This window comes from Portunus trituberculatus, chromosome 48 (assembly GCF_017591435.1).
Source record: "Portunus trituberculatus isolate SZX2019 chromosome 48, ASM1759143v1, whole genome shotgun sequence".
Taxonomy (NCBI): domain Eukaryota; kingdom Metazoa; phylum Arthropoda; class Malacostraca; order Decapoda; family Portunidae; genus Portunus; species Portunus trituberculatus.
In genome coordinates, this window is record NC_059302.1 from 28,128,703 (window position 1) to 28,147,451 (window position 18,749).

Below are 18,749 nucleotides of genomic sequence, written 5' to 3' on the forward strand. Positions count from 1 at the left end.
GGACATTCAGTGGGAAGGTATGGACTTCCTGCCAAGTGAAGTGCACAATGAGAGGATGTGTACACAGCAGTGTAAATGGATTCATTGTAATATTGCTGTGTGTGTAAACTCTGCCTGCCTGAGGCACCTGACAGGCAAGGTTGAGTCCTACACCTGTGCCAGAAATGATATGGGAGATGCTAGGACAGTGGAGCATGTGATGCTCAAGTGTATTTATTAAGTATGCTAGAGATTATGCAAGTGGTGCTGGGAAATAAGGGAATGTCAAGAGTGGAGAAGCCAGAAAGGGAATGGATTGTGTTGCTGCCAGGACTATGTGGAGAGAAGAATGAAAGGATGATTAATTGTGAAGGAGTTCCTGGAGAAAATGTGGCATCCCAAATCTAGGAATCAGTAGTGAGTAAAAGTTCTACATTTACTTTTTCCCCCTTACAGGACTTGCAAAAATCCAGAAGGAATTTCAGTCACCAGTGGCAACAAGACCAACGAAACTAAGACAGCAGAGGAAGAAGCAAAGACAGGAGGGCCTTCAGTACCACATAGCATGGGCAACTTGAAGATTGTGAGAGTGGACAAAGGAGCAAGGAGCCAAGATTGCCCAAGATGAGAGCCGAGACCAAAAAAGAATATGTTGAGAAGCTAACAGGAGTCACTGAGGTATAAAATAGAATGGTAAAAATCACCACCTTTTTTTATACCAACCATTCTCCAGAGTGTCTTCGAGGTATAATAATTGACAGTCTACAGTAGAGTCCATTGTAGACAGGAGGTTAACACTCATTTCATCCATTCTTGAAAATAACTAAACATGTTTAAAGCTCTTCACAACAGCAGCAAAGATATTCAAATTTTTTGTATTCAACTAAAAATTGTTCATTAACTTCTTTAACCCCAGTTCCTGATTTTGTATTTAGGGTACACTTGAAAAGCATTGTACCCCCCCAAAGAATATCCATTTCACTTGTTGCACAATTAATGGTGTCTAGAAACTACTCCAGTCTATTATGATAAGTAGGAGGCTTGCAACTCCATGCACAAATTTTAATGGTGCCTTAAACTCAGTTTTCTATGCTAATAACTTCCCCATAAAACTAAGTATCTAGGCATCAATAATTGTGCAGCAAGTTTCTGGATATTCTTTGTTTTATGGAGTATAATGCTTTTTCAAGTACAATGGAGACTCAATACTCGAACATCTAAATAGTTGATCTTTTAAATACTCGAATGAGAAAGTTCAATATAATACTTGAAAAAATGCCCGATAGTCTAACATCCACACAGGTGGTTGTAAACAAAGGCTTCCTGCCCTCTCCCTCCCCCTTCCACCATCTGTGCTGCCGCAGTCATCAGAATAACATTCCAGTGCATTCTGTCAGTAGTTTTTCAATTATAAACTTAACATTAACAACGAAGGCTTTAGTGGTCAAAATGTCTGGTAATCAAATGGCCGTACATTTGGTCGTATGCAAAGCTCTGTCCTCTCTCTTCTCACAACCATCACCGTCCCGTTATGATACCATGATACCAATAATCTGGTATACCGGATACAGTACCCATCCCTAGTCCTTAAGAAAAATAACGTTCTTCTGCGTTGTCAGTAGTTTTTCATCAAGAAACTTACGATGGCACCAAAGAGGCTTATTAGTAGTGAAAATAAGGAATCTGGTGCAAGTGTTAAGTGAGCCAAATCCCTCCACCAGTGGATTTACAGGAATCACACCAGGAGAAAAGTTACAAAAACGTTTTCACAGATGGTGACATCCTCTGGCGACCTCCCTCTTCCTCCCTACCCTTCTCCCTCCTCTTCTAATTTATCCATCATCAGCCTTCATTTACAGTTACAGTATGTACAAATCAAATTTATATGAAAAAAAATACACTGAAATTTTTATAAGATGAAAACAAATGATCTGATTTATAGGTATCCAATAGTCAAACTTTTTAACACTCGAACAGCCATTTGGAACTAATTAATTTTTGAGTATTGAGTCTCCACTGGACATCCAAAAATACAAAACCTGGAACTGGCATTAAAGAAATTAATATCAATCAAATTAATGAAGTGTATTGAGTACAAAAACCTTGAAGGCATGTCTTTGATGCTGTTGTGAAAGTTTTAAATACGTTATTTTCAAGATATGAACTCTGGAGAAGTGCTAAATATAAAATTTACATTAAAATATTTACAAGCAAAGACACTAATGTATTTTTGACCAGAAATATAATTTTTTTTTTTTTCTGTAAGTGGCACTAATCTACCTCCCACTCAGAACTTGAATATCTTACCAGAGCTCTTCAAGGAACCTGACCAGTCATTCTTGGTAGCAGGACCTCCTAGGGTGGGCCAGGCAACACCACGTATGTCTACTGACTCACTGCCAGGGTGGGATGGTTTGGACTGCCCTTCACGAATCATCTGGAAATTGTACAAGTTTTTATATAGCTAATACTAATACAGACGAACTGTTGGTATCAATAGTTTCCATTAATAATATTGCTAATACTTAAATGACCAAGTCCTTTACCTTTGCAAATGACATGCCGGTAGTGATGGGGTTTGGAGCTGAAGAGCCCGGAGCCTCATTGTTGGGGCTGGAGCTCAGCTCATTGCCAGCACCCTCATTACCACCACCAACACTACCACCACCACCACCACCACCTTCGTTCACTTCATTGGTGGTTCTAGAAACAGTGGAATTGCTAGATTCTAAACTTTTCTAGCCAAAGGATATATTTAGAAATTATCACAAAGAAAACTACAAATATCTAAGTAATATAATGGTAGCATGTCATATGTGCCTCTATAGCAGCCCTTATTCCCATACACCCATATCAATCCCCTTACACCCAAATCAATCTGACCAAATATTCTTACCTAGCAGGAAAATCTTCAGCGAAAGAAGGGAACTGTTTTAGGGATTCTATCTTGATGTTGGTGGCCCCCTTGGAGCGTCCCATCATGCGATCTTCTTCTGCCTGCACTCGCTTCTCAATTTTTCGTTCTTCGCGAGCTCGCTTGTTTCTTTTCCGCTTCCTTGAATCTATTTGATCCTGTAAACAATTATTGAAATAGCGATTAATATTCAAGGCATGTGTTTGTTTTAGGTTATCATTTGTGTGTACCTTTTCATTAATAGGCAAGTTGGCCTGTATATGCAAGCCCTTGAATTATCAATGTGAATTAAAAATATACTGCACTGTGATCCTGCCTATAAGAGAACTGGTGACAAGTCTTAGACAAGAGTTGAGTTTTAGCATCTATCTAATTCTTCCAGTGCTAAAAATATGCAGTTTATTGTATCACATCTGCACAAGGTAGCTAAACTATTGAGAATATATATATATATATATATATATATATATATATATATATATATATATATATATATATATATATATTCCCCAGATTAAGGTTGACACAAAAGACGGCACATATTCACATATTGAACACCTGCATCATCATGCCATGATTAATTCTTGACTTTTGATCGAGATTTTAAGAGGCAAAAGTATTTCTTTATGTGTATTTTACAGGCATGGTTCCTTGTGTTTCCTGGCCATTTTCCAGCTGAACATACAACTGACAAAGGATCCTGATTTGAAAGCCAAGAACATGACAAGGAAACCAGAAAACATCAAGCTATTTGAAAACAAGACTTTCAGAATGGAAGACCAATAAAATTTAATACACAAGTATAAAGGCTCCTATTTTAAAGGAGATTAAATTGAAAAATAATATGCAACCTTGTTTTTCCTAGCAACTGATTTTAAATGGTAGGTTGTCTAATAATTACGGTCCATGCACACATACCTGGAACAATGCAGTGGTGGCCTTTGACACATGAAGAGTACGAAGAGTTACTTCAACCACATCAAAATTACAAGTGACTGGCAGGTGTCTTAAATATCTCAGTCGCATTCGTAGCTCTTCAGTCATTGCCACAGTCTCCTGAAAGAGAAAGAAAAGGACAAAATCAGCAGTGGTGAATAGTGAATACATAGGAAAAGGACAAAATCAGCAGTGGTGAATAGTGAATACATAGTTTAACTTATTAATGTCTCTATATATCCTCATATTTTCCTACATCTCATATATTTCAATTTGCTTCCACAGAGATGAACTGTCTACACAACCTATACTAAAAAAAAAAAGAAGCCAAGAAACTACTTATATTAAAATGTAAACAAAGAGAAGACCCAATAAGATGTAGGGCTCACCTTTTCCACCACCTTGGCTTTGATGATGTGAGGGCAGTTCTCCAGAGCACCATATTCATGCACCAACATCTGCACATTGAGGGCATGAAGGTAAATGTGTGCCCCATTGCTGGCTTGGTAGAAGTAGAATGTGGCCTTTGGAGTATTGCGCTGCACCTGAAAGTGAGATTTTTGTTACTGGCATCTTGATGTGCAATTTAAATATTCATAGTAAATACTGATCAAATCCAATTTTTGTCCTCCACTTATTCTTGTCAATACTCTTCTCTGTAAATTAAAGTTATCACTCATTTTAGCACATAAAATACTTTACAGAGTAGCCACAGGTTATTTTCCACTATCTGTCAATCTATCCATTTCTTGATGCCCAATAGGAGAGACTCAAACCCCCATTGAAGTTGCCATATTCACCAGATATTGTAATATTCCACAGAAAAATGGCCAACTACATATCATATACTATTGGATACCCTATCACATACCAATACATTAAAATAGCTGAAGTATTTCTGATCTACAGCATAAATACCTTAACAGTAAAATTAAGGTTATTACCATGCATGTATTTTTTTTTTTTTTTTTTATACCATCTCTATCCCTGGGATAAAAATTCCTTTGTTACTCAACTGACAACTCAAAGTTAGTATATTTTCTTTCTTTCTAGGCTAGAATGTAGAATAAAAGAAACCATGAACATATGAGGCCCCATAAATTAGCTTATTTTCATAACTAAATCACTTAAGTCTGATAAAAAGATTGTCTATTGTCAATCAATTTGTTCTGCACAGACATTTTCAACATCACAAAGATTTAATAGAGACCTGGTTAATGGACAGTGGCCATCCTGACTAGTCATTTTTAGTCTAAAGGCATACCATGTTCAAACTATGGCAAGACACAGCTTAAAGATACGGTGATGAAAGCACCGCAGCACCCTCGGGATATTTCAGTTTTGGCCACAAATTTTTCTTTTCTAATAAAGAAAACTGAACAATAATAGCTGTACACTTCCCTTGTGAATCATTAACCTCTGCAAAGGCAAGATGAAATGTGTGCTAAGGTTTTGTGCTGTATTTAAAGTCTCTAAAAATGAAAGAGCTTAGTACACCAGGTGACTATATTTTGCTCTATACAACGATGTTAGTCATATAAACTCAAGTAACTATAAAGAAATACCATGATAAAATAACAACAGAAAAATACTGGAAGAAGTAAAAGAATGGTAAATCAATATATACATTACAATATACTGTTTAAAAGTGACTAATCTGTACTACAAGTTGATGCTGACCCACTCCTGAATTAAATGAACTGGCAAACACTGAAAACTAGACAGTTTGGGTCCTCTGCTATTCTCAGTATCACACAAGTAAGCCACAAGGAGATGAAAAAGGCACAAGTGTCTCCTCTCCTTCAAATCTAAACATTCCTTTCATTTGTAAAAGCACAAAGACCTCTTACACATGTATTACTTTACATTATCTTAATTTTTCTAAGTTCTTCTACAAGAGGAAATAAAAATCATCATGAAAATATACATAAAAGCATAATTTTGTTCTTACTTGTCCTCCAGGATTGGTGGTGTTGACTGGCTGCAGCTGAGAAATATCCAAATCTTGTACAGTGATGGTAGACTGAGGGGTCTCTTCCTGCTGGCCTTGAGGCTGAGGGTCATCAGGCATAGGACATGCTTCATCTTCCACTGGGGACACAGGGCTAAGGACCTCCTCAAAAGACAACAAACTCTCACTGGATGACAATTCATCAGGGCTAGAGAGAGACATGGCCTCCATCCCTTCCTCAAGTGGAGGTTTGCATGCTTCAGGGGTGGCATCACCACTTAGGGCTTCCTGGCGAACTCGGAGAAGACCAAGAGCTTCCTCCAAGAAGCATGCCTCTGGTTGATCTCCTTCCTCCTCCAGTTGCTGTTCTAGTTCACGCTGTTCTCTAGCCACAATAAAAGACTTCACCTGAAATATACATCGATTACTTAGTGTCTGTCAACTCTAGAGCATTGTTACTAAATAAAAATAATAGCAAAAAAAAAAAAAAAAAAAAAAAAAAAAAAAAATCCATATATACTAACACATTATAAAAATACTTCATGACTTGCCTCTTCTTTGGATGCTACCAGAAGCTTAGCATAAGGTGTAGCAGCAGATGGGTGACTCAAGCGAGGAGACTGGGCAATGATTTCTTGCGAGAAGGCAGTGACTGGTACAGGTAAGAGGGAGTCTCGTTCACGACGCATCAACTGCAGTTCCACCTCCTCCCCAATGGCAAATTCCTTGTGGCAGATGGCAACCACACTGACAAGAAAAATAAACATTAAATAATAAAATAAATAAATATAAATTTCATATGCAACAGTAAGCTATCACTGACCATCTGCTCACTCACCATAATCTTAAGTCATGTATATTCTCAATGAGTAATAAAATAAATACAATGAAATACAGATAGCTTGAGACAGTAACACATTTACATAATGCTACAATGTTCATACATGCAAGAATGATACACATTGCTTCAGTCACTAATGGAGATAACTTACAAATACACAAGTACAATATCTGTTACGAGAACGTGCTGAGTGGCTGTTGGAATAGTGCATGAATAGTTAATTATCTGCTCGGTACGGAGTAAACAAGTAATCGGAGCATCAAGCGAGGCGACCATGACACTGAGGGCTGGACGCTGGGCAGTTCACCAATCACCACTGACGGGCTCACCACCACCTCTTGCCCTGTCCCTTGCCAAGGCCCACATGTCGCTCACCACCGGCTTCCCTCGCTGTCTGCCGCCCTTACCATTCTGGCGGCCCTTCTTGTCACCGCGTGGACACAACACACACCACTCACCACCACAGCCCAGCGACTCCCCACTTTGGTGCTTTGTGTCAAGTGACTTGTGGTGTATTGTAAATAAACTCCAGTTACGGGAACATCCTGCTTTCAATTACACACCACCATAATGTTACAATATCATAAATTGTACACTTGATAAACTGCTTACTACAGAAAGTTTTGCAAAAGAATTGGAACAGACTTAAATACCTGTACCCAAGACACATATGCCTACCTCTTAAGATCTTCCTTGCCTATGGGTTCATAACAGATGGGACACTTGCGCCACTTCTTATCCGAGAGAGCAAGGTAATGAAGGATACATGGGAAGCAGTAGATGTGACCACAGCGGGTAACCTACAATGGAAATATCATGTGAAAATACATCATTGTTGAAACTTTTGTATCCAAGTGACATACATAAAATTCTTTATATACAACTAAAGATTTACTGCTGCACTAGCAACAATTCACAGAAAATGCTTGTCTAGTTATGTGCATGTTGTATCTTATAAATATATGCAATTTCTAACAGTTTACAAAAAGTAGGATTCATAAGTCTCTTGGTTTGAAACATTTCTAATTCTGAAGTAAGAATGTTTACAAATAATAAAGAAAAAAATGTTAAGATTCATATCTTCATTTACCTACTCAGAAGTACTTTCTACAAAAAAATGCACAAAATAAAGAAATACATGTAAAAACAATAAAATCCATCAATGCTGGACAAAGTGAGTGACGACACCTTGGCAGCAGTGGGAGGGTGGAGGCAGATAGGGCAGGAAGGCGCCATGGAGACGTGCAGTCGCACCTCCTCCACATACTTCCACTCCACTAAGAGGTCTTGATTGGCAGAGTAGATGGAGTAGTCCTCAGAGTCATCCACCACAAACTGGCAGCTGAACAAAAGGAGACAATTGTAAGAGAAAAGAAAAGAAAAACTATTCAAAAGCAACCCCTTATATTATGAAAATAACAGGAAACATGCAACCCAAAAATTGAATATATAAATATAAAATAGTGGAAACAAAACCTCAAAAAGTTACTATAAAAATAACATTTAAGGTAAAAAAACACTCACTTGGCTTGCAGGTAGTGCTCCTTGCTGTACTTAGGGACGTGGCTGGAGTGGCGCCTCACCCTGGCACCTCTCCCACCGCCACTCTGGGCCCTATGTCCAGGGCCCCACCAGTCCAGCAGGTGGGCGATATTCTGCTTTTTGCTACCTGCAGAGTAGAGTGACCCAGATTCCGGTTGTGGTCCACCAGGCTCTACCTGTAAAGATTATAACAGCAAATTGTATTTATTCTAAACATTTCCCTAATTGATGTAAACTTTAAAATGAAAAGAATGAAAAATCTTTTGTCTATACTCTTATTTGTCTTTAAGAATGATAGCCTTCTAATAATTAGAACAGACAAATTAACTAATAAACAAGCAAACTAAACACCTAAATTCTTCCTTCACAACTGTATCCACTGTTATTTGAGGAAAACAATAATATAAAGTGTTTGAAGTTCTTCTACTATGTATCCAGAGAAAAATTAAAATAAGTACAATGCACCTCAAACTTGACAGCACAACACAGCCTATTATTCATTTACTCATCTACAATACACCCTTCACAGAATTAGCTTCTTTAAGGTTACAGATCTGAGCAATGAATAAAGACTAATATACAAGATTGATCTTAATGTGCCCTAGTTCCTCTAATAAACCAATATACTAAAGTCTACCTTCTTCAGTAAGGGTGATTTTCACAATGTGTATACACTGTTGAAAATGTCTGGTCTGGGAAATGCTGAAAAGATGTGTGTGAGAATACCACCATGTTTGCATTTACATGGCCAACACCAGGCCTCCTATGTTGTCAGAGGTTGGCAAGGCAACCTTCTGGCTTGGTGACAAATATTCCCACACCTGTGATTATTCATCACCCTCTATGCAAGCATCTGCAGAAGTGAGACGCATAGAGTTCAGTTCAAAATAACCGTAACCATGAAAATGACAACAGAAGTAGTGTGAGCCATTGAAGTTGTATCTACTACTACGGTTTCAACTTAAAAACATTTACAGTACCTTGCCACCCATCTTCTCCCTGGGACGGACATAGCGCTGGCCCGCCCTCCCACCGCGCCCGCCCAGCGGCTTCTTCCCCGGGTCGGGACGGTCAAACTCCCTCTTGCGGGCACACTGGCCCACATACTTCTTTCCTCCATAGTCTATGGAAAGAAACAAGACATCAGTAACACTAATAATAGGTCAATAACACCATTCACAACAATCTGCTTATTTTAAATATTCCCTATTGTCTTTATCACCATGAAAATTTAGGGTATTTGAAATCAACTAATTATGATTAGAGACTGACGGGCATGCAAGGTCTCACTGGCCACAGACCAAATCTTGTAGGTGAACACTTTGTACCAAATGCCAAATGTATATATTAGCAATATATCAAAATGCAATCCAAACTTAACAAGAAAGATAATATACACAGTAAAAAAGAATGTGAAATGCCATTATCAGGTAGATACTCTCACTATTAGTTTCAGTGCAAGAAATCCCTAAGTCATCATCAATAACAAATACGGAGAAAAAAAAAAATGCAAAGAAAAGCACCACTGAGCTCCACAGTAGTGTCTCCTACTTTTCTTTTTCTTCTTTTTTCCCCCACTACTAATTTAGCTCATCTCGCATGTAACTATGTTTGAGAGAAGACATGAAGACAGTGTATTTTTTGAGTGTTCACTCCTCACCAATCATAGACAATGAATGTATGAGGAATGCATCTCTCTTTTTTCTCTCCTTATAAATATATTTTCTTAAGAAAACATGAAGCATTGATGGATTATTACAGAATGGAGAGAGAGAGAGAGAGAGAGAGAGAGAGAGAGAGAGAGAGAGAGAGAGAGAGAGAGAGAGAGAGAGAGAGAGAGAGAGAGAGAGAGAGAGAGAGAGAGAGAGGGTGGGGGGCAGGAGTTGCATCTTGTTTTATCTTCACAAAATCTAGAAGTTCATTCCCACCCATGAAAACAAGGCACTACACAGACACCATCTCAGTCCTTGACAGATAACACAATCTTCGGATACCATTCAAGTGGTAAGGTCTGCATCGCACTTCATACCACTGGAATACAGTACTTCTAATGATGGCATAGCTCCCCCACAGAAAGAATTAAATACATACAATTGTTAATCATTTCCTTTTCAAGAACTGCAATAGAATAGAGGATAAATACTTTTTCTTTTCTAAATCTAAAGATATAAATACAAATTAATAATTTCATTCATTAAATAAATACATGAATTGGTTTCAAAGTGTCTTTAAATAAATACAAAAGACAAAATTATTCAAACTATTATTTAAAAATTATGAACCACTGGGTTAGTAATTTCAGTACATTCATCCTTCTCTGAATTGTTAGTATGTCACATGATAAAACCATCCTGTAAGGTCTTGTTTTGATGAAAAATGCCTCCACAACTGTTTGACCACTTAAGAGATTGTTTGATGGCACTTACGGAATTCTACAAGGCCTATGATCCCACAAGCAGGATCCAGAAAAAAAATTGACAAATTACAGGCAACCCCAGCTTAACGAAGGGGTTACATTCCTAAAAAACACTTCGTCAAGCGAACCGATTATAACAAGTTTAACCCTGATTTGAATTTCCGTTGAGAGTAAGCAAAGCGAGAGTGCATCATAGTACAGTATAAGGTTTAATGAAAATAAAAATTATGAAGTTAAACATTTAGGTAGTTTAATTTAAGTCATTATAATGTACACTAATGTATGTATGTAAGTAACTTTATAATGTTGATGATCTTAACTTTATGAAGGGAGGGAGAGTGAAACGGGAAATACACTAACCGGCAACCTGTGGAATGTAAACAAAGTGCGCATCATGGTACCGCATACAAAACTTATGTACCACATTTCCACAAGGCTTTCCATTTTATCCATTGTAGAGTCACGAGTTCAGGTGGTTCTTTTAGCTTTCAAGGAAGATGCGGTCTCACCAGCCTTCTTAATAGAGTCTGCTGACTTGAAAATAGTAGACAGTAGATGGAGTCAAGATGGTGGCAAGCAATGTTATTAGTTTTCTGGCCTCTCTTGTCTGTGAATAATACCCAGCTTCACTTCGAGAGTAAGACACTTCCTGGTCTTCTTAGGAACGTTAGGCCACATTGCAGGGCGTTTTGGTGGTAAGTTGAACTAGGGAAGATGAGCTGCTGGTGACGCTGTTATGTTTTGACTGGGGAGTGAGTGGTGCGTGTGATCTTGATGCTACAGGTGACGCAGAATTTCTTCTGAGTCAGGCCTTTGTATCGGCAGTGCCTGTGTTGTCCACGAAAAGCTTGATCTTGATCTTTATTCTAGAGGTGTCTCAGGATTTCTCCTGAGGCAGGCCTTAGTACCAGCAGCTCCTGGTGTATTCAAAAGCCTGTCAGCTTGCATGATACAGTGGGGCTTTCAAATTTGGAAAAAATTACCTGGATAAAACTTCGTTAAAGCGAGTTTGGTGTTCGTTAAATGAGCAGATGGTAGTAAAACAAAACCTTCGTTGTAGTGAAATTTCGTTGTGTAAACCTTCGTTAAACGGGGGTTGCCTGTATCATGAGTATTGTGTGCAGGCATTTCAGGCATTATACGCCAAATCTAAAACTTCCTATGTCTTTAGATGTGAGATGTACTGCAACAATGAAAATATTTTTTCTAAACTTAGATGTGTACCAATATATCTGAAAAAAAAAAAAAAAAATTTTCTCAAACAATCATTTCCTCTATTTTTTTCCAGGGGTGTGGAGTCGGAGTCGGAGTCGAGGAGTTGGAGTTGGAGTTGGAGTCAGAATCGGAGTCGGAATTGGAGTCAGAGTCGGAGTCGGTAAAAATATGAGTGACTCCGACTCCTTTACGTGATAAATTTTCGAGTAAAGATTCCACTTAATGGAGATTCCTACAAATTGGGAGAAATTTACTTTGTGGAGGATGTGTCCAATCAAGCATTACATATAAAGATAATTTTTATTAATTTATGATAATTATATAATCGTCAAGTACACTTTTATTATGGATTGACTCAAAAATATTTAAGTATTGATTCTCTTAACTTTCGTCTTTTTTGGGTGTGGCAACTAGCGGGCTTTTTGTTTAATCTTTTCCCTTGGCCACCATCCCTGATGTAAAAAAAAAAAAAAAGTAAAAAAAAAAAAGCGGAGTCGGAGCTGGAGTTGGAGTCGGAGTCGTAACATTTAAATTTACTGGAGTCGGAGTCGGAGTCGGACTTTTGAAAATCTGACTCTACACCCATTTTTTTTCCCTTCCAATAAAACATCAATCTCCTCAGATGTTATAATAGAGAACACAGTGGAACCCTGCCGTTCGTTCACCTCACTAATCGTACAACTTGTCATTCATCCCTTGTCCACGTAAAACTTTACTTTTCACTCGTACATTTGCCCTGCAATTTGGACAGTGTTGCCTTGTTACTGGTTGGCCCCCCATGTCAGCATTCTGCTAGCTTCTGTACGCCTAGCATCATCCACTCGAGCTGCATGAAACTGTTACTTTACTGTTATTCTTTATTATTTTCATTGTAAATAATGCAACCACAGGTCAAAAACAGATCAGTAATTCAACCAATCATAAATTAATTGAAAAAAGAACTCATTGTAAAGTCTGAAAGTGGAATTCCTGTCTTCGATGAGGCAACTCTCATGCATTATGGGAAACTCAACAATATTGTTCACACAGAACAATAAAGACACGATATAACATTCTCACTCCCCCCCTCCCATCCTCCGTCACTTCCCTGCTGGTGCCACCACTACTGACTGACCTTTATAAATCAGACACCTCATATTACTACCAATTTATACTGATTTGGTGGCAATGTAAGTAATCCCAGTTTTTCTAAGATTTTATGTATTCTACGATTAAATTTATCATAAAGGTTTAGATTAGCAATCATGTGGGTTCAAAATGGATTAATCCAATTTATATTACTTCTTATAGAAAAAAAAATATATATATATCTATAACTCGTTCATCAAAAAACTTCATAGAATGATTTTGTATGAATAGCAGGGCTCCAAACTGAACCAAACTGAATGCCAAGGAAAAAAACATTGTCATCAAAATTTCTGGGATACAATTTATAAAAAAAAAAAAATATATATATATATATATATATATATATATATATATATATATATATATATATATATATATATATATATATATAATATATGAAATTTGGTATTGCTGACACACATCTCGAATCACTATGAAGCTTCATCACGCAGAGTCTGCAATCTGCCTTGGCACTGTACCAGCTCAGTTAGTAGTTAATATATGGAAGCTTTTTCTTCACATCATCTTTGCCTTATAAGCTGAAAAACAGGCAAAATTTTACTTTCCTGCACCATTTCACATTGATGGACAAACTTATCTTTTTATGATAGATATTGGTATATTATGAATTTGTTAAACTGTTTGTTTACTTATCTTTTTATGATAGATATAGGTATATTATGAATCTGTTAAACTGTTTGTCAGAATTTTTTTTCCTTTTTCCTAAAGAACAAAGGGTAAAGAAAAATGTTTCAGCCCTATTAACTATTTTTCAGCTACAATAGAGCCAAATGCAATCTCTAACCACCAAAAATAAATAGGGAGCCACACCACTGCTGCTGCTCGTTTATGCTGATATGTCCTCACTCAGCGAAGTGTCCGTCTCTGTTACTGGCGTCCCAAGCAGTCACAAGTTAATCCCCAGTGGAATACCCCAGGGTTCAGTTCTCGGCCCTTTACTTTCTATTATCTATGTAAACCACTTACCGTCTTACATAAAGAGTGATTGCAAAATATTTGCTGACGATCTAAAGATTTATCTGCCCATTCGTAACTTGCCGCACACCCACACAGTTGTTGACATATCTAACTGCCAACGTGATATCAACTCTATATATAAAATATCAAACTCTTGGGGGCTTTCTTTAAATATAGATAAGTGTGTCACACTGAGATTCAACAGAGGCACTTTTCCAGAGCAAGACATAGGCCCATATAACACCTACTCACTCAATAGTACAGATATACAAAAAGGTTAATGCCCACAAGGATCTTGGTGTACTGGTTGACACTTCTTTACGCTTCCACATGCACATAAAAACCACAGTTAACAAGGCTGCAGGTCTGGCAGCAAATTTACTTAAAGCAACTATTTGTAGATCACAGAATTTCATGCTAAATCTGTTTATTACACATGTAAGACCACTACTAGAATACTGTTCATGCCTATGGAACACATGTTATCTTGGAGACCTAAAGATGCTAGAAAGTGTTCAGAGGTCGTGGACTCGACACATAGACTGGACTGTCCTACAAAGAGCGTTTGTTAGCTCTTGACCTCTACTCTGTACGTGGACGCCTTACTCGTGCTGACATAATAAAGTACTGGAAGATCTTCCACTCTGAGTGTTCTATCTCTCCCGAGGATTTATTCATCACAACACCACACGCACATACTCGTGGACACCGTTTTAAAATAGCTCACCAGTACAGTTCAGTGGATCTTAGATCTCGATTTTTCTCATTCCGGTGTGTCCATTTATGGAATTCTTTGCCTGACCATGTTGTTGCTCTGAACTCGCTGCCATCCTTCAAATCAGCCCTTCACAGTCATTTAGGCGACATTCTGTATGACTTTGTGGAGTAATATGCATACACACATGTGTTGCTGTTTGCTGCACAATAATATATCCTGCATTTCTGAACAGTTTCAATGGGTACACATTCCAGTCCATTCAGTTTGTTACAATCATCCAGTAATCTACATCTAAAGTTGACTGGCGTACCCATTTTCCTAGCTACCTTTTTCCTACTCTTCGTTGTATTTTTCTTGTTTGGGAGCTAAGGGTGGCTAACCAGGTGAGTCTTGTCTTGATGTCAACATCCTATCGAACAACAAACTACAACTAAGCAAACTAAAGCTAACCTAAATTGTTTGGTAACTGGCAATTTACTCTGAAGCAAGGTGGGCATTGGGTATGTGTCACTCTGAGGATAAGAAGAATAAAACTTTTAAAATTACTAGCAGCATTTGCGAGACAAAATACTCAAAATATAAAGGGAGATCTCGATAGGAATTGAAATAGTACTGGATAACCTTAGACACCAACAATCAATCAACAAGTCATACAGTCAGCATAGCAGTACAGTATCTGTTGACAGCATGCAGCACTGTTGCTTCCGCAGCCCAAAAATGATAAGTGGCTCAAGGAGTTCCTGCTTCCCAAAAACCTCACCAATCATGTCCTTTGGCTGGTTTGGCTCATCCACTATTGATACCACATGGGGTAGTTTGCTGGCACAAAAAGGATCACTTGGCCGAGTGTAGATGTCATAATCATTTACCATCAATGAATGATTGTGTGGCAGTAGTTTTTTTTTTTATGTAACAGCCACTGCATCTGTCACTAAGGTACTGTTGAAGACCACCTAACTAAATTCAGGCTAGTGAATGACAAGGCACAGACTCAAGTCTGCCAGTCGCCAGGTGCACCTTCCTGCTTTGCTTGAGGTGGCGGGGCCCTGCGGGGGTGGCAGAGGGTGTCACAGTGCCACGGGTCAACTGTACACACACTCTCAGGTGTCCGCGCCGCCACACCCACACAACAATTTAAATAAGCTGGCAGCCACTCACCACCTGGCAAAAAAACAAAAACAAATCCCAGAGCAGGCGACAAATGGCGCCGCCCGCCCTTCCCTCCCAATCCCACCTTCTCGAAGTTCCCGTGCACCTGCCTTACCTTTGACGGTGCCTTCCGGGCCGCTCTTAGCAGGCAGCTGAGGCAGCCTGGGCACGGCCTTCTTGTCCATGGCAGGCGGCGTGTCCATGCACCACCGCGGCGAGGCGAGGGACCTGCACTCCCCTGACAGCGAGAACACACATCTTGGACAGATTAGCAAGCCATTACGCACCACAAACAGGAAAATGGGTTCTGTATCCTTTCAGAACACAGACTAGTAGGGTCAGGGGATAAATCCACGAAGGAGAAGAACGAACGAGTCTTGGGAGCGAGGAGCCTCCCAAGAATTACGACAGCACAATATGGCGACACGGCGACCCGGGGTTCAGGGGGACCGAGGGGCGGCAGAACACCACCAGTGAATGCTCTCCCGCCACTACCACCACCTTCAACCAAACCTTCTCAAAAGAGAAGAAAAACAATTCGTTACATTAAAAATATATCTTGAAATTTTGAAAATCGTATTTTACTTAGTAGTCATGTAATTTTTTTCTTACATATGAACTCGAAACTCAAATATATTTTTTACTTAAAATTACACCTTTGAACTCGCTTTGTCCTTCACATATTTCCAATACAGAAAATTATCTAAATTAGAATTTTTCATCCCTTTGGTATATCTACCAACCCATCATTTCTTGTAGGTAGTTCCTACACTATCTATAAGTAGGTACTTAACTTACCTGAATCTCAAAAAATACAAATGCAGGCCACCACCCTTTTTGGTAGGGATAAATATAAATATGTATCTAGAGGTAAACTCTACCTGAAGATTTTAAATAAAATCTACTATCTGCTGGACCGTGGTCCACATCAGACAATCTTTCTCTCTCTCTCTCTCTCTCTCTCTCTCTCTCTCTCTCTCTCTCTCTCTCTCTCTCTCTCTTAGCGAGGAACCATGCATATTTTTTTCTTTCCAAAGAGAACAAAGGAAATCACTCTCTTGGCGTTAATCAATTTTAGCGCGGCTAAACCACCAAGAAGTTTGAATACTTCCTCGAGCGCGGCCAACATGAAATTTCATGTTCAAGCTGAGCGTTGTGCGACGGCGTCGTCTGCTGTCTGGACAACGTATAAACGACTCCCTACTTGTTAATTTCAATCCTACTTTTACCTAGAGCAATATGTCAACTCAAGGTAAATATCGTTAGTCAGAATTCCTGACAAATTTAGCCACACGTAGCCTACCTCCTTTCTGAACCCTATACTTCATGTCATAACATAACATAACATAAATGATAGGATAACAAAGGGCCACCAGGGCCCATCTAGGTTATCCTGTATCAGTCGCACAGCGACCTCGTCATCAGTACTTAAAGATACACTTACAAGTACACAATACATTATATACTAATTCTAGATATTTGGCCCGTTAACAGAGCTAAGTCCTGCAGCGAATTACTCTACAATCTGTGATCCCCATACATGGGGATCACATGTCCACCTCTCCATTCCCACTCCTTTCTTGTTTTTATATTTTTCATATCCCTTTCCTGTCACATCCATCTAACTGGGCCATTCCCCCTCCCCCCACTCTCTCTCTCTCTCTCTCTCTCTCTCTCTCTCTCTCTCTCTCTCTCTCTGTTAACCCAAGACTAGTAATTAAAATATTACGGAAGGATCAGAGCTCATGATGATCGGCCGATCTTTGTGTTCTACTACTACTACTACTACTACTACTACTACTACTACTACTACTACTACTACTACACTACTACTACTACTACTACTACTACTACTACTACTACTACTACTACTACTACTACTACTACTATTACTACTACTGCTGCTGCTACTACAGTTGTTGTTGTTGTTGTTGTTGTTGTTGTTGTTGTTGTTGCTGCTGCTGCTGCTCAAACTCCTCCTCTCCTCTCCACGTACCGGGTTATGGTGTAGTGAGGTGGTGGCGTCTGGTGGTGCTATTATGTAATGGTGTCTAATTTTTATGTATGATTGTGTTAGTGTGGTGATGATGTGTGGTCTGACGTGATGAAGTAACACTACACTCTCACTAAAGTTAACTGCCGTGTGTGTGTGTGTGTGTGTGTGTGTGTGTGAATCAAAGATCAGTCATAAAGCTGTATGTTTAATTGGTGTTTAACTCTTACATAATTGCCATCTAATGAGAGAGAGAGAGAGAGAGAGAGAGAGAGAGAGAGAGAGAGAGAGAATGAGGCTGGAGGTGATGGTATGAGAAGCATGGATAGGGGAGAGGGTATGGAAGGCAAGAGGAAGAAGGCAGACCTATGATGCACATCAGAGGCACTTAACTTTAGCCAATAATTTTTAATTAAGAAAAAAAAAAAGATGACAAATGTCACCTTTGTTTGAATTATAGGTAGGAAAACTGCTTCTTCAAATAGGGAGCCAACTAGCTGTGCACAGATATCGTAATGTGACGCAATACTCTCTATGTAAGCATATAACTTTATTGGAAACACTGTTTGGGTACCTTGAATATTTATTTTTGTGTCTTATCTGCATACGTTTATATAAAAGAAGCTGAACGTGAGAAAAGGAAACATGTAGTATTATATTGCACAGATCTATGAGCTTCTATTTTTCTCTTAGTAATAGTTGAACTTGCGTTCCCAAATCACATGAAATGAACTTTAGCAACACAGCAGAAATGTAGATTTGACTTTAGTAATTTCATTGCTGGATTGTAGCAAATTTCTAAGTAATTATAGGTAATCCCTTAAATTTGTGTGTCCTATTCAGTCATGCACTATGATTATATATATATATATATATATATATATATATATATATATATATATATATATATATATATATATATATATATATATATATATATATATATATATATATATATATATATATATATATATATATATATATATATA

The 18,749-nt window shown here is 38.4% G+C and overlaps 1 protein-coding gene and 1 long non-coding RNA gene across 8 annotated transcripts in view; one reads left to right on the top strand and one right to left on the bottom strand.

Moving 5' to 3' along the window:
• LOC123498564 overlaps window positions 1–4,344 on the top strand; it is a 17,541-nt gene extending 13,197 nt beyond the window's left edge. For 3 of the 7 annotated variants that reach the window (XR_006672719.1, XR_006672717.1, XR_006672720.1), the window contains exons 5-6: window positions 436–657; window positions 2,290–2,509. This is a non-coding gene — a long non-coding RNA (uncharacterized LOC123498564). Of the gene's footprint in view, window positions 1–435; window positions 673–2,289; window positions 2,510–3,534; window positions 3,818–4,114 lie in introns of those variants that run through there. The other 4 variants (XR_006672723.1, XR_006672721.1, XR_006672718.1 and 1 more) reach the window with 4 other exon arrangements.
• Window positions 1–16,255, bottom strand: part of LOC123498562 (RING finger protein 10-like) — an 18,087-nt gene extending 1,832 nt beyond the window's left edge. The window contains exons 1-12 of the mRNA XM_045245781.1: window positions 15,883–16,255; window positions 9,144–9,286; window positions 8,146–8,339; window positions 7,810–7,963; window positions 7,300–7,421; window positions 6,332–6,527; window positions 5,781–6,188; window positions 4,219–4,374; window positions 3,812–3,949; window positions 2,876–3,051; window positions 2,526–2,682; window positions 2,287–2,416 (exon numbers count right to left, since the gene is read on the bottom strand). Coding sequence (XP_045101716.1) covers window positions 2,287–2,416; window positions 2,526–2,682; window positions 2,876–3,051; window positions 3,812–3,949; window positions 4,219–4,374; window positions 5,781–6,188; window positions 6,332–6,527; window positions 7,300–7,421; window positions 7,810–7,963; window positions 8,146–8,339; window positions 9,144–9,286; window positions 15,883–15,970 — 2,062 coding nt within the window. The 5' untranslated portion in view covers window positions 15,971–16,255. The remainder of the gene's footprint in view (window positions 1–2,286; window positions 2,417–2,525; window positions 2,683–2,875; window positions 3,052–3,811; window positions 3,950–4,218; window positions 4,375–5,780; window positions 6,189–6,331; window positions 6,528–7,299; window positions 7,422–7,809; window positions 7,964–8,145; window positions 8,340–9,143; window positions 9,287–15,882) is intronic.
• Window positions 16,256–18,749: the final 2,494 nt, after the last annotated feature.